Source organism: Ziziphus jujuba, chromosome 9 (assembly GCF_031755915.1).
Source record: "Ziziphus jujuba cultivar Dongzao chromosome 9, ASM3175591v1".
Taxonomy (NCBI): domain Eukaryota; kingdom Viridiplantae; phylum Streptophyta; class Magnoliopsida; order Rosales; family Rhamnaceae; genus Ziziphus; species Ziziphus jujuba.
In genome coordinates, this window is record NC_083387.1 from 22,819,285 (window position 1) to 22,835,896 (window position 16,612).

The 16,612-nt window shown below is 30.5% G+C and overlaps 1 protein-coding gene and 1 long non-coding RNA gene across 4 annotated transcripts; one reads left to right on the plus strand and one right to left on the minus strand.

The window, feature by feature from the left end:
* Positions 1–590: 590 nt before the first annotated feature.
* LOC107427507 (uncharacterized) lies at positions 591–3,551 on the minus strand. Of its 3 annotated transcripts, none has more exons than XR_003057223.3 (4): positions 3,275–3,551; positions 3,094–3,180; positions 837–1,109; positions 591–723 (listed from the first exon to the last, which is right to left on the minus strand). It is a non-coding gene; the product is annotated as an uncharacterized LOC107427507 (long non-coding RNA). The 3 variants fall into 3 exon arrangements; XR_003057224.3 differs by lacking the exon at positions 591–723 and having other exon boundaries at positions 776–866; positions 971–1,109; positions 3,275–3,545; XR_001582292.4 differs by lacking the exon at positions 591–723 and having other exon boundaries at positions 776–1,109; positions 3,275–3,531.
* Positions 3,552–13,509: 9,958 nt separating this feature from the next.
* On the plus strand, positions 13,510–16,412 carry LOC107427503 (amino acid permease 3). The gene is made up of 8 exons (XM_016037882.4): positions 13,510–13,808; positions 13,913–14,051; positions 14,167–14,400; positions 14,577–14,670; positions 14,872–15,086; positions 15,285–15,442; positions 15,563–15,790; positions 15,897–16,412. Exons 1-8 carry the CDS (start codon positions 13,761–13,763, stop codon positions 16,320–16,322), a joined length of 1,542 nt encoding a protein of 513 aa, XP_015893368.3. The 5' UTR covers positions 13,510–13,760; the 3' UTR covers positions 16,323–16,412.
* The last annotated feature ends 200 nt before the right edge of the window (positions 16,413–16,612 follow it).

Consider the following 16,612-nt stretch of genomic DNA (forward strand, 5'->3'; position numbering starts at 1 on the left):
TTTTACTTTTGAAGGTTCTTTCACACTGCTTTTCAAGCATGCCATGTGCGAAAAAGGACAAAAAGAAAGATGGAAATTATGTAATAAATTCATTGCGACTTTTCCAATTAATCAACGTGATTTAGAAGATCAAAGAAACTAATTTTGATACGTCTAAATCATTGAAGAGATGAGACTAGAAACTGCCAAGGGCCAACCTAGTTGCGTATTTTCCCTAATATAATTTTTAGGCATGCCAGTATGCAAGAAATCAGTTCAAAGTATAATGTAATATCAGGCATGCCAATATGCCAATATCAAAGCTAACTCCATACAAAGTCAAGCCACCGACACTTTCCATTTGATTTCTCACATTTTCTCAAGGAAATGGTTTTTCTCATTTGCAATTCAACGCAATGAACGATCATGATGAAGACTCAAACCTGATAGTAGGTAACAATGTAGCAAACCAATAACAATCCACCTGAATGACATTTAAGAAAACAGACCATCATACTTATATAAGTTTAGGTATGATATATCATTACTCTGTTTCCATTTTAACCATGTAGTTATAAAGAAATCTCTTTCATTTAGGACAGAACAAACCGGATAAAGGAACTATTCTCCTACTTGTAAGTACTTTCCCAACTTCAATCCATAAGAATCGAATGATATGATGAGTAGGTCCTGCTATCACCCTCAACGACTTCATGTTTCTTATGTTCAAAACATCAGTACTTACTGCCAAACCATAATTTGTCAAGTAAAAACTAGCACGTCGCTTTGATAAATGAGAAAAGAGAAGAACCAAACCTGGGGTCTCTTTGATAAATGAGAAAAGAGAAGAACCAAACCTGGGGAAGCGATGTTTAACACAAAAAGCACTGCACCCGGATCAGTTTTTAACAAATTATTAATGCCTAAAATGTTATATAAATGAACAAACATAGGTGAAAAATACAATGTCAGAAAACTCGAACTGGGTTACTTTTGTTTGGGCCTTCTTGGCAGCCTCAGTAGCTGCCTTCTCTGCTTCAACCTCAGCAACAATGGCGTCAATTTCAGCCTCTCCAAGCTGGCGCTGTCCATGTTCTTTAGTCACCACAGCAGTCTCAAACTTTTAACCCCTGCTCTTGACAAACTAATCAAGTATTAGGGTAAAAATAGAAAGTGGGTTTATTATTGTAGATAAAATAAAGCATGAACACATCCCTTGTCATGACCATATACAAATTAAAGTTGTCAGAGAAATTTGACAAGTAACGGCAATGAAATAGTTTTCCTAGAGTTCCACAAATATGATATCCCTCTTATAGCAAAAATAAAATATCCATCATTGGTAAAAAAAACAAGCACACTATCAAGTCAACTGATGAAGATATGTGCCAAATTCACGGACTTTCTATCCAAAATCCACTTGCTCAATTAGTTGGATCCCTGGATATAGAAAGAAAGCAGCTCATATTTTGTGTAAATGGGCTTTGAAATGTAATGTTGAAGGCTTTTTCTTTTTGAACTCTTGTCATTTTTTTTTTTCTTTTTCTTTTTCTTTTTGAACTCTGTCAATAAATTTTTTTTTTTTTCTTTCTTTCTTTTTGCACCACAATTGCCCTAGACTCTTACTTAGTTAAGTTGGTCTCGGTTTATGTATCCTAACTCCTTACTTGGGCTTTGGTTCTTTTTTTGGGTTCAACGAAATCCTTTTGATTGACAAAAAATATCATAGCATAAGGTCAACCGCCTTGGTTATGTTAGCTACAATCCTAGATAACTTAATATGTGATTGAATTGGGTAAAAAAACTACTGCCATGATCAGTGAATTTTAAACCAGAAAATAATCATTGTCAATAGAGGAAGAATAAATGCTTACATTGTGAAACAGGATGAACCAACAGTTTTTCCCCTTCTCTGAGGTGAAGTGGGCAGTGGGTTAACATTTTTTCCATTTGTAAATTAAGACCTCGCATGTGGGATACATGGCACTTTCTAGACTATATATAGTTCATGTATTAAAAGCTACATATGTAAGCTAAATATTCGGCATATTAAGAGGTTTTAAGTTTTACATGCATTACCACTTAAGAACACAGAAAAGTTTATCCAAAAAGAACTTAAGCTTCCTAGATGGTTCATATACAAAACATACAGCAAGTGAAAATAAGGCCATGCTAAATATGCTCTGCTGTCATTTGTGCTAAGCATTATATCCATATGGAACTAATTTAGCATATTGACCCCACACAAGCATAGACTAAGGGGTATGCTCGGCTTAAACAATAGACAGCACTTTAATTGAGGTCTCACCAATCCATTTAACACGAACTTGAGGTTCATATTTAATTGTCTTAAAAAGTGCTTACACAATTAACGAATTCTATGTGTTATTATAACTCATATGGATAACCAAACAAGACAATATGCAAATTTATGTCAAGGTAGGGTACAAAGCCCACATATAGACTTCTATGAACCCCACATGGAACAATTTCTATTTAAGTTCCTTTGGCTTTCTTGTACTGATATATTACTTTTGAAAAAAGAAAAAGAAAAAAAAAAGACATCTTTTTATACCTTTTTAGGCACTCCATTTCACCATGATAATCAATATAGCACAACTACAGTCAAGCATCAAGACTTGAAGACCACATTAAGATGTTCTCATTATCTACTCCACAAAAATAGTAAAAATAAAGGACAAAAGGGATGCAATTATCACAAAGATATTGGCACACAAATTTGGTGTAGAATCGTTTTGAAATGCTAGTATAAGATAATAACGTGATCCATTATTTCCGTTATCATTAACCAAAAGAATTAGGAAATGGACATAAAAACAACCAAATATTTTCAAAGATTGAGCCACTTCCCATCATTAAAGTATTTAAATTTCATGTCCTAGGGGACCATATAAAACTATATTATAATGTAATTTGCAGAACGGAAACAAAATCAGTCAATTGGGTGCCTCACCTAGATGCATATTAAACTTAGAAAGCCTAAATACTTATTTAGTTTTTATTTAAAGTCACATTACAAATCCAAGCCCAAAACAGTGACAAAAAAGAAGCAATTAGCAACTTATACTTTAAGCAAATCAACGAATTGGTTACCCCGAAAGTTTCTTCCGAAAACCCGCATTAGGAAATTGGGGAATTTCTTCGAGTTGCATTAGCTTCCAAAGTCGGAAAACTTCCAGTCTGAGAAAGATTAACAACGAAGTGTTATAAATCCATTCCATTCCCGATTAATTAAAAATCAAGGTTCAGTGAACCAAATGTGCGAACGTTGTACCTGGAGTAGTGGAGTTCTTCTGCAGCGCACTTGTCGACGACGTCGTTGCAGAGCCACTCCTACGAAACACAAACACCGTGATTGCACCGTCGCAATAGTAAACGGCCATCCTTCTTCTTCTTCTTTTTTCTTCCTTGCGATCGATACTGTACCAGGCAATGAAACTGAAAGCAACAGAACGGGAGCCAAGCCGCAACGTTTTTCACCTTTCAGTCGAAACCCTGGGCTTCGTAGACAACGGAAAACTGGGCTGGGCTGGGCTCTACTAAGCTACTACATTCGTTCACCTTTTTTTTTTTTTTTTTTTTTTTTTTTACAACGTTCATCCACACGACCAGACTTAAAATGGGTTTCATAATTTCTTTTTTGCATCTTTCGGATCAAAAAATGTATTTAACGTTATATCTGATATATTTAATTATTTTTTAAATTTTAAATTATAATATTTAATATAATTTAAGAGCTAAATAGATAGAAAGATGAGATATTAAAATTATCACAACGTTTTAAAATTCACAAATTTCGAACTCTATCTTTTTTCTATAATTTTATATTAAAATAAAGAAATATATGGATTATTTCACCTTATGAATTTTCAATGATCAAATATGTAGGAATAGGAGAAGATTGGTTTGCAAAATGACATACATCAATGAGAATTGGCTAGAAATATTTTTAATGGTTCTGTTTATTAGTAAATCTATTTGACCATATTAGAAAAATAACAATTATTCAAAAAAAATCTTTTCAATAGGTTTGTCTAAACATTCTATCAAATTATTGTGAAAATAAAAATAGGCATTATTAAAGAGATTTTTTTTTTTTTTTTGGGATGCTTTATCAGGTAGATACTATGAAGTTTATTTAAAACAATATTTTTCTTAAAAATTATTTTTTCATTAAAAAAAAAATTTAATATAACATATATAATTAATTAATAAGTATAAATATCCTTTTACACATTCTCATTGGAAAACAATTTTAAAATTAACTATATATTTATACTATCTAGATTTAGACGATATCAATTTTATGCGTTTAAAAGCATGTCTAATGGTTTTGTTTGTTATTAAATTTTTTTTACTATATTAGAAAAATAGCAACCATTCAAAAAATGCTTCTTCAATAAATTTGTTTAAACACCCTAACAAGCTCAAGATGATATATCAAGGAAAAATAAATAAATAAATAATGTCGAGGTAATCTTCTACATTTACAGGATTTCTGTAAAGTAAGTTAAAATTTTCTAAAATATAATTTTTTTAAAAAAATTCAATTTTAAAAAATAAAATAAAATAAAAATTTAAAACATTTAATTAATTAATAGCAATATATGACTTTTATGCACACCACTATTAAATAATAATTTTAAAATTAATTAGATATTTATGTCACATATATTTAGATAATGTTAATTATTATACCATATAAATAAAAATTTACATTAATCATTAGAAATATTCTAAATAGAAATTCACATTCATCACTCGATATACTCTAATATTTTGATTAATCATATTTTTGATATTTAGATAATAATTTTAAATTTGAATTTTTCATCAACTGTTTTTGTCGAATACAAAATCCCACTTTGATGACAATTTCGTTGGCTGTGTGCTCTTTATCTCTTATGCCGGCAACTGGTTCGGGCAAAGTTTAAAACAAAAGGCTAGATTTATAGGGCTGTATTATCTCCGACCAAGTGGATTTTTTTTTGAAAACCCATTGCAATTTATTGGTATAAAACAATTTGCAATGCTGTCCCAATGACAGTGAGCATGGGAAATGAGAGAGTGGTAGGACCAATCCACCTTTGAGGGTGCGTGGACTTGGGTCAAATCTCCTTCAAAGATTTTTGAACATATTGTTTACTTGTCGATTCTTACCAAATTTATAACTGTTTCATTATTTATTTTCACCAGTTGCATAATTCCAATCATGAATTATTATTATGTAATTACTTACAATTTCCACTAGCGACTCATAAATATGCCACACACAGCCAAAGTGCTAAGCATGCTTCACGGGTCAATAAGTACTACTCATTTCCTTTAGCCAAAAATAAATAAATAAATTTCCATTGGCCAGTCAATAATTATTATTATATATAGGTATTATATTGGTTATAATTTTATTTTGTTCTCTTTCCATACGGTAATGAAACATTGCTCAAAAGAAAAAGAAAAAAAAAAAAATTGATAATTGCATAGTGTTTACACTGGAACACTTTATTTGATAAAGTAGAAAAAGTAAAGTAAGAAAAGTAGAAAAGAAGAATCTAAACAAACTATTTGTTCTTCATTGACACTGAACTTGTTTTTACTGAGCAAAAATGGAGAGAAGTTGTAAAAATCTATATTCTCTTTTCGGGAGTTGTACTTCCTTCTCGAAGAAATGGATGGGATCCATGTGGAATCCGTATGTGTAGGTTTCATCCGTTTGTGAGCGATGATGTAACTATCAAATAGCTAGAGTGGGCTCAAGGGCACTCAACCCCTTTTTTTTTTTTTTTTTGTTAGTATTTATATTTATATAGAAAAAAAGGGTGAAAATAAGAAAATTAGAAAAAAGGACTGGAAGAAAAATTGGATAATGCCTAAAACATAGACAATTTTGGATTTTTAAGTGGTTTTCTTAATTTCTTGTTGGATATAAAAAAATTATTTTGGATTTTTTAAGGAAAAAAATATGGGTAGTTAGGGGTTAGAACTATGAAATTTTATCTTTTTTAATTAAAATTAGTTTCATATTAAAATTGTGATCATGAGTTAGGATGTGTGCCCGTTTGATTAGATAAATTGTAGATTAAGAAATGATTGTGATGATATTTTTGGCCAGTTTAAATGAATTAGTTAGAGACTTGATTATTATAATAAGTATATTTTATGTTTTCCTTAATATTGCAAATTTTTATTGTTTCTTTTTGTAGATCAAAGTGTTTTGTTATATTTATTCTGTTTAAATTTAACATATTTTACTCTCATATATATTTTTTTAAAAGTGTTTTTTTTATTATATATTTTTTAAAAGTTAATGTAGTATTGTAGCTATATGAATATTAAGAGAATATGACTCATTATGTCTCATTTTAACTAGGTAGAGCTTTACTTCTCAATTAATAAAATTTTCCCATATCATTGAAATTCCTTTAACCCAAAAAAAAAAAAAAAAACCCAAATACGGAATCCTAGCTACGTCCCTGTATGTGAGTGAAAAGCGTATAACTCCTGAGAGCATTAAAAATTTGCTTGAGACATAGAAATAATTGAGGAATTAAGAATGTTAAAATTTATATATAGCTAGCTTTAATTTAAGAGGATTTGGCCTGCGCCCAATTCAGAGATCTTAATTCCCGTATGATCCCATTGGGTATCTGTATCTAATAACTACACTTTTTACTGTCGCAAAAAGAAAATGAAGTGCTTAGTATACACACACACACACACACACACACACTTAATTGTCAACTAAACTCATATATATATATATATACACAATTAACGTGTTATAAAAACAGTAACATTACTGATGAGTATAATTGAGTTCCATTCCACCAGCATATTGCACCAACCTCTATTTACAATGAGAAGGCCTGTATGGTTCTAGGCGCCAACTAAAGGATTCTAATTAAAAGCAAGATAAAAATAACCAGGATGGGCATTGTTTCGTTTTTTTTTTTTTTTTTTTTTTTAAGCTTCTCTCTATCAGTAAAAACAAATATAAAACCAATTTTTCTGCAAACTATATAATGGTCAACATAGTGACTTTATAAGTATATGATCGACTTAGAATGTGAAAAGTAAATCTTTAGCATTTGTTTTCTTACTATATATATATATATATATATGTTATTCTAATTACAAATTGAAGGTGAAATTTGATGTATCTAAGTCAGAAAGTAAATCTTTAGTATTTTTTACCTTACTTTATATATATATATATATTAGAAATTGAAGGTCAAATCTGATGTACTGAGTAAGTGTCTATAGGGCTTTAATTATAGGAGTCGTATATGATGGTAGGAGACTCAGCAAGCATTAGGCACATGAATAATTGGAAGTTGAACCTTTGAAATGCTTCCGTTGAGATGTCTAAGTCGTGGACACGAGATCATGGGACTCCACTTTTCCACTTCAAGAATAGAGATTTGGCTGGTTTGGCTTTGGGAATGTATCTAACCTGTCCCGTTTTTATCAAACTTTAAGTTCCAGAGTCGTTGGCCTTGAGGAAAAGGAAAAAAAAAAATAAAAAAAATTATACTATATCAATCATTTATGTCATGATATCTCAATATATTATTATTAATAAATACATAATGAAGCCTCTTGTCACCATATCCACTAAGGGAAAAGAACCAACATAATTAATTGTAAATGATCTCTTTCTTTCATTATGAAATTGCACTGCTCTATGGAATATGAGTTTGTGGTTATCTGTTTCTTTAACCATTCACACTACAGTGTGGAATTCCTTGTTAACATAGTATTCAAGGGATGTAATTACATTAGTTTCCTTTCTAGTAATTTTTCTTTCTTTTTGAAAAATTTTCGTTTATTGTAATCTATCATATATATATATATATATATATATTTCTTACATAAATATACATAATACTAATTCCTTTGAATTGCATTTCATTTACAATTTATCTTTCTCTTAGCATAAAATATAAAAATTTAGTGAAAATTTATGAGCTAAAGAATTAAAAGTCCCAATTAATAAAGGCATAATTTCATTCGAAATTTAAAGTAAAATTCAATAAACATTGAAAAACTGATATTCTCGAGGACTCAATGTTTCCCTAGCTATCTAATGAGCATTGGAAATTCTAATTATTTTTCATTTAATTTATCAATGAAAACTGTGCATTTTTTCAGCTATATATCAATGAAAAAAACACGCAACATGTATCACTATGTATCTTGGTAAAAAGTGATCAAAATCTAGGATTTTCTCTATAAATGCTAGGCTTGTTTGATCGTTTACATGCTGTGGTTACCAATCACTATCAGGGTTCTTTTATTATAATGTATTAATAATTAATTAGTGTCTTCATTGATTGTTAACTTTTGGGGATTGCATATATACTATCCTACTAATGCAACATAAACAACTTATTTTATGTAGCCAATTTATACACCTCATGATCATAACTTAAAAGGATGAAAAAGACTTAGAATCCACCAAGAATATTCCATGAAACACAAACAAATTTTACATTATCTCTATAAGCATTTTATGATATTTGATAATATTGTTTTTTATCTATCAATCTATGTATTAATGGATTTTGATTAACCTTGTTTAATTAAGTTTATCTTAATGAGGGAACAGGTGTAGTGCTTACTTTTGATTAACATGAAGATGATCTTGTCTTCACACACCGCACGAATGGGAACCGTGGGCCGTGAAAGCAGAAAGTCATCTTGTTGATATCATGCATGAAGAAGGGGATTTTTCTTTTTTCACTTTTTCGTTTGCAACCAAAAAAAGAAAAAAAAGGAAAAAAAAAAAAAACTATTTGTAAGTGAGAATCATTATACTAACTTCATATGATGTCGATTAACATCAATCCCATAATTAAGGAAATACGGAAAATGCACTAGGAGTTTACAGTAATGCACTCGGAGTACTTTTTCTAATTAACAAAAGGGCTAGTATAATTTTATACCTTCCAAATTATGGCATGTTTGCATTCTCTCCTAAAAAAAAACTATAAAAATTGTCATATTGTGCACCAATCTATTTGTTTTTGTTTTTCTTTAGGCCTCATTTAGAAAGTTTTAAAATTTAAAGAGAAACTTATTCCTATAATTTAGTTTTTTAAAAATTAATTTATTGGAAATTAATTTTCATATTTAGTAAAAATCAGAAAAATTAGAAATTATACATAATTAAATTTAATATTATATAATAAATTAATAGTAAGTTTGTATTTTTAAAAAAATTCTAAAACTATATTTTTGAGATCTTAAAATGACACATCTATAATTGAGAATAACTTTTTCATATATTTTCTCACATAGGAGGGAATCTAATTTCTTGGATCTATACTTTTCTACCTAAAAGGTTATCATTTTTTTAAAGTAATTAAATTCCCACAAACTTTACTAGCTCTTAATCCAATCATGAATTTCTCTGTGATGAATTTGGTCAAATTAGATGCAGATATTGCACAAAAATAAAATAAAATCAAAATGTTTCCAAACAAAGTTACATGGATTATTTATGACTAATTTTAGGGATAATTGCTATAAAATTTTTGGCACTTACTCTCTATACTATCAAACTCCTCACATTACCGTCTAAACTATTACTTTCCTGTTACTAAGTCCAATCATGTATTTTAAATCTTCAAAGATGAATTTAATGAAATTAAATATATACAAAACTCATGTAACTATGTTTTGAAACTATTTAGTATATTGGGATAACTGCATTTCACTACTCTCTAAATTTATGATGTTGCAATTTAAACCCTTAATTTTAAACTCACCAAATTAAGCCCTTTATTTTTCTATTTGGTGCACATTGATCTTTCTATAAGCTTAATACTTACGGTTTTTAATTCCTAATGCAATTGTGGAATATTGAATGTGACCTTACAAACTGAATGGGATATGTTTTAGACTTTACTAACTTATGTGGAGCATCCTAATTATAATTTTTTGTTCGTTGATATTGAAGTACATGATTATAATTGGATCAATATGCACTAAATAAAAAATGGAGGACTCAATGTGGTCTATATTGCAACATTCTAAAACTAGAGGCTACTAGAGTTAATTATCCTTATTATATACTATATTTTAGTTTGGACATTATGCATGACTAATTTTGCCAAATTTACTAGGAAAAATTGTACAATTGGACTAAAATGATAGAAAAATGATAATTCATGAGCAATGAGGTCTTTTGTAGTTTGAAGGGCAGAGTGTAAAAGGTAGAAAAGTTAGAGGGGTTAATTGTAGTTACTCCTTAGTTTTATCAAATTCAATGGTAAAAAATGTTTGATTGGCCTAAAATAATGGAAAAAACAATAGTTTTGAATAGCAATATTGTGAGGGTTTTGTATAGATTGGAGAGTAAATTGCAAAATGTACGATTGTTTAGAGAGCAAAAGATATTAACCTTTTACGAAAACGATAGACTTTAGTCTTGGACCTCTCTTTGCTTCCCTCCAAATCAAAAGGAAAGAGTTGTTCATTGGAATAGTACTATTTTTGTTTTGGGTTCTTACATGAAATTATTCAAATTTGGTGGCATAAGATACTAATCGAAATAGTTGCATTTGGTAACAATTTTGATTACCAAACATTTGAAGATAATGTAGATTGTAGAAACTGTTAAAAATTTATAATGACTAAAAATTATTTCTAAAACATTATAACTTTTGACAGAAAATTACAACTTACATCGTTTCATCACTAACAGTTGTAATGTTTTCCATGTATCTGTCTATATTCCAATCAATGTGTCTTTTTCCAATCAATATGTCTTCTTGAAATAGTGTATCTTTTCTTGAAACAGTGCGTCCTCTCTTGGAACAATATATCTTCTCTTAAAACAATATATATGTCTGAATCATCATGTCCCTTCTTAATATCCTTCTGAAGTTTATAAATATCATATGAGACTATTGTTGAAGGTATTGAATAATTAATAAACGTGTGAGTGTAGAGAATTGAAACTTTATCTAGTTCGTGGTTCTTTGAATTTGAAGTGTTATTATTCAGAGAAGAGATCGTTGTATCCTGGGAGACAATCACTGTAAAACTGTGAGTACTATAACAAAGCGAATATTGTCTTAAAAAAAAAGAGTTCAACTCTTGCCTCGATTATTATATAAATATAAACTTTATTTGGAATATAATACAAACACAACACATGTGAATTCTTTTTCTTTATCGTACTATAATTATTTATATATTGTTTTATATATTTAATATACATGGAAAGATTTATATTTATATTTATTTTGTAGATATAAATATAATATATATATATATATATATACACTTTGGTTTTTAGATTTATTAATTTCCTAACAGAAACTAAACAAGAAATAATGTTTCCTACACTATCTCTATTTTCTTAACATTTCCCTCAGAGCGATGGACAGTTTGCACGCATGGTGTTAAAATCGTTCTAATTAAGATTGCAGATCCATATATGCTGGCTAACTCCCTACTCAACAACACCAAATAATTTACAATAAATTGACTAATTAATTCGATCGGATTCCTTTCCCGATTGTCTATTCACATACCATGCATTCTAAAATTTTCACAGTTCACAATGTACAGAATCATGTACACTCTCTGTTTAAAAGTTGCACTTTCAATTTTGGCTTTGGAAAGAAAAAATGAAAGAAAAAAAAATTTTAAAAAAAAGAAAAAAAAAAGAAGAAAGTTAATTTGGAGGCACCGCGTCTATCTAATGATTATGTATATGTACCTTTTTCTTATAGATATTTTATTTAGACATTTGTTTTTTATTCTAGCTATCACGTTATTGTGCCAACATGTACCCATTTTTGTGGCGTTAATTAGCAGTGTGGCATGTGTACCCATAAACTTTTTGTAGAACTTTGGATCGAACAGCCTCCATTTTCCTTGAAATGGAGGATCTCAATTTGGTTTAAACAAAACTGTGGCATATCCATCATTTAGATTTAGTGGCTAAAATGTTTGATATCATCGTTATTAATTTGGAAATAATTATATTAGTCATTGATTGGTGTTAGTTTCTTTATATAGTTTAGAATTAATAAAATATGTATAATTGATTACTCTTAAGGGAAAAAGATCAAAATATCATATAATATATTTATAATTACTTTTTAATAATATTTATAATTAAATAATAATATAAATTAAGAACAAAGAAATTTAAAACAAAGTTGGTTATTAAAACAAAACATTTTATTCAATCATAACTCTCACTCAAGTTCTTGAATATATAACAAATCAATTTCAGCAGCTTGGCTTTAGACATTTTCCTTTGTGATGGCATCATATGTGCTGTTATTATCTGTTCCAGGATGAAGATTATGATTATGCTGATACACAAAATCAATCACAATATGTTTTCCACCGTCTCGATTAAGAACAATCACAAAGCATGCATGACAACTGGTCTTTGTTTCTGCTCGACCTCTCTTTATATTATAATTCTGCTTATCTTTATCCCGAATTCATTTTTTACAAATCTTCTTGAAGTGATTATTATTCCAGTCCTTTCTGATTTATTGGCATACTCTTTTTTAACACGAAAACCAGCTCTTCTTCCATCATATGCAATTTGTTCTGATTCAAAAATCTTATATATTGATGGTGTAAACTTTACAGGCACTTTTGGAATGACGACCAACATCTTCATAGCCTCCTCCATTATCGAAACTCTTTCTTTATATCCAACTGTGTTTTTAATTTCTTTGCTCTTAATTTATTTTATTATTTAAATATAAATATTATTAAAAGGTAATTATCATGTAATGTAAATATACTAAGAGTAATCAATTAACAATTCAATTTTGAATAGACATATTTTATTAATTAACTTTTAATTTTAAATCATATAAAGAAATTAGCATCAATCAATAACTAATGCGATTGTTTCTAAGTTGATAGTGATACATGTAACAATAATAGTCCTTTGGATCTAAACAGCTCATGTGGCATAATTTTGTTAAGGCAGATTGAGATCCTTTATTTCCTTTAAAATGGAAAGAATCTTTATTCCATTGGATAAACATTATTAGTCATTATCATCTAAACTATTTAGAAAGGAATATAAATTTTGTCATTAAAATGTCATTTGTTAACGTGTTTGTCTTTTGTTTGTATTTTTATTTTTACTAAATTATATATAGTTTGCTTATTTTAATTGATTATTAATATTAATGATAATTAAAATTTATTATACATATCAATTAAGTAGAAATGCAAAGAAAAAAAAAAAAAAACTAAGACAACTTTAAATTATGTTTCATTTGGTATTTTCTTTAAAATTTTGATTAATTAAGGTGTCTAATTACTATTAACTAACATTAACCAATAATAGGAACTATTAGAAAAAAAAATTAAAGTTAACAAATTACACACAATTTAACCCAAAAAAAAAAAAAAAAATCAAACCCTTTAATCATCTGCATCTAATAATAGTATTTTAGAACTCCGGCCTATAGCATACACGTGAGGTGGTGCAATTCAAACTTGGAGGTGGAGAGGATATTTGAAACAGAGAAACAAAGCACTAAAAGGGAGGGCCGTGTGTGACACACGGCTGATTATGACATCACTAATACGCGTCCACAGCCATTTCTCACCCCATTAGCTACTCTCTATCTTCACTTATAAAATCCCCCATACCAATTTTTTCAACCATATTGTATACCATCTTTGCCTTCTTCAGAGCCTTAATAACTGCCTCCTACTCTCTCTGTCTCTAACAATACCAATCTGCTATTTACTTCAAACCCATCATGTTGTCCAGGAGTCGAACTCTTCCAAGCAGAATCCACCATGGGGCTGTAATATTTCACTTTAGCTACTTCTTTTTGCTGTTGTTGATGTTATTGTTGTTGCTTATCTTCTTGTTTTGATATTGAACTTAGACGTGCAATTTTCACTTCAGGTAGAAGAGCGACATGATATCAGGCACTACTTGCAAGTTGAAGCCCAGCCTAAAGCCAATAGTGAAGCTGAAGCAATAATAAATCCTCAGTCCAACTATTCCAAGTGCTTCGATGATGATGGCCGTCTCAAAAGAACTGGTACTATTAATAGGATTATATCATAGATGGTAAAAATGATTAATCATTTGATCTTGTGTTTATATCTTATCATGTAAATTGACATTAAAAAAAAAAAAAATGGTGGGGTTTGCAGGAACATTTTGGACGGCCTCATCGCACATCATCACAGCAGTGATAGGATCAGGAGTGCTATCTCTTGCGTGGGCAGTAGCACAGCTTGGTTGGGTTACAGGACCAACTGTCATGCTCCTTTTTGCCATTGTCAGTCTCTATACTTCTAACCTACTGGCTCAGTGCTACAGGGCAGGTGACCCTGTCACGGGCCAGAGAAATTACACTTACATGGATGCTGTCAAGTCCAACTTAGGTACACTTAATCCATGCTTATATTCACATGATCTCATGCTCTCATCACTCAACAATCTCAAATCTCAATCGTTTTCCCATTTATACAAACACTACTACTCGTTTTGATTTCTGCTTCAATTACCAATTTGAAGATCATCACCATGTGTGTATATATATATATATATATTGCTGCAGGAGGAAAAAAAGTGGTGCTATGCGGCTTAATCCAGTACTTGAATCTGTTTGGAACTGCCATTGGCTACACTATTGCAGCATCAGTCAGCATGATGTCAGTATTCTGACCACAAAATCTAACTAATTATGTATTTTGCTATCTGTATTAATTAATTCACTCCATTGAATTGTACTTTTATGCCTAGTACTTTTAGTTTGATCATTTTCAATTCATGATCTATATGTGTACGAGTAATAATTGCATTTTGGTCCTTTTTTTATTTTTATTCTTTTATTTTTCATATCATATGTACAGGGCTATAAAAAGATCAAACTGTTTTCATAAAAGTGGAGGCAAAGATCCATGCCATATGTCAAGCAATGGCTACATGATAACATTTGGAATCTCGGAAGTAATATTTTCTCAGATCCAAGATTTTAGTCATGTATCGTGGCTCTCCATTGTTGCAGCTATTATGTCCTTCACGTACTCCACTGTGGGTCTCAGTCTTGGCATAGGCAAAGTTGCAGGTGTATATATATATATATATGTGTGTGCGTGTGTGTGTAAAATTTTTCTTGGATGGGCCTTTAACCGCCTACAAAGCGTTAATAGGCAGTTAGACACAACGATCAATGCACATCATAGCAGGACTATATACATATACAAACACTACTAATTAGTTAATAATTTGCGAAATATTTGTAATTTGTGATAATTTCTTGCAGGAAATGGAACCATCAAAGGAAGCCTGCTGGGTATCAGCATAGGAACAGTAACTAAGGCAGGAACAGTCACTCCAACACAGAAGATGTGGAGGAGTATGCAAGCACTGGGAGCTATTGCCTTTGCATACTCATTTTCCTTGGTCCTTGTTGAAATTCAGGTACTTCCAAAATGGATTCCCAAACACACACACACACACAAAAAAAAAAAAAAGAAAAAAAAGAAAGGTATTGTTCATGATTATTTATGGTTCAGAAAGTGAAAGCCGAGTCTTTTGCAGGACACAATAAAATCTCCTCCAGCTGAACATAAAACAATGAAGAAGGCAACTTTATTCAGTGTGGTTGTCACTACAGTGTTCTACATGCTCTGTGGATGCTTTGGCTATGCAGCTTTTGGCGATGATTCACCAGGAAACCTCCTGACCGGCTTTGGATTCTACAACCCCTACTGGCTGCTTGACATTGCTAATGTTGCAATTGTTGTTCACCTCATCGGTGCATACCAGGTATATACATATACACACATGCACATATACAGATATAGTTCACAGAGAACCAGACACAACTGGGTTAAACTCAAAAAACTCTGTAACTTGTGAATTCACTCTGCAGGTGTACTGCCAGCCATTGTTTGCGTTTGTGGAGAAATGGAGTGCTCAGAAATGGCCAAAAAGGGACTTCATAACGGCGGAATATGAAATACCAATTCCCTTATGCGGCGTCTACCAATTCAACTTCTTCAGGTTGGTATGGAGGACAGTGTTTGTAATTATGACGACCCTCATAGCCATGCTCTTGCCTTTCTTCAATGATGTGGTTGGAATAATTGGAGCTTTTGGATTCTGGCCTCTGACTGTATATTTCCCAGTGGAGATGTACATTTCACAGAAGAAGATTGCGAGATGGAGTAGCAGATGGGTTGGTCTTCAAATAATTAGTATTACTTGTCTTGCTATTTCCATAGCAGCTGCTGTTGGGTCTTTTGCTGGTGTTGCTCTGGATCTTAAAACTTATAAGCCTTTCAAAACTAGTTATTGAGGGAAACCCCCATTTATGTATTCGAAAGCTTTATACCTAAATAGAATTTAATGGAATTTCACTAAATAAGATGTGTTAATTATCGTAAAATCTGCACTTTTACCCACAAAATCATTGAGAAAATAGTATAACAGCAAAATTTTACATAAACATCAAAGTTGTTTGTCCTCAAGTTTACAATGTTTTTGTTGGCGAATATATATGGCTCTTAATCTCAAAGCAGGAGTGATTAACTGTACATTTTGCGTATCCAATCAAAAACTTGTGTTTACAAATGTTGTGGCTGTCCA

What these genes read in the sequence shown, in the direction of transcription:
- LOC107427503 (XM_016037882.4), top strand. Translation starts at nt 13,761, where the DNA reads ATGTTGTCCAGGAGTCGAACTCTTCCAAGCAGAATCCACCATGGGGCT. An exon ending in TGCTGTCAAGTCCAACTTAG is followed by an intron (nt 14,401 to 14,576) that starts GTACACTTAATC and finishes ATATTGCTGCAG; the next exon opens with GAGGAAAAAAAGTGGTGCTA. An exon ending in GCAGCATCAGTCAGCATGAT is followed by an intron (nt 14,671 to 14,871) that starts GTCAGTATTCTG and finishes TCATATGTACAG; the next exon opens with GGCTATAAAAAGATCAAACT.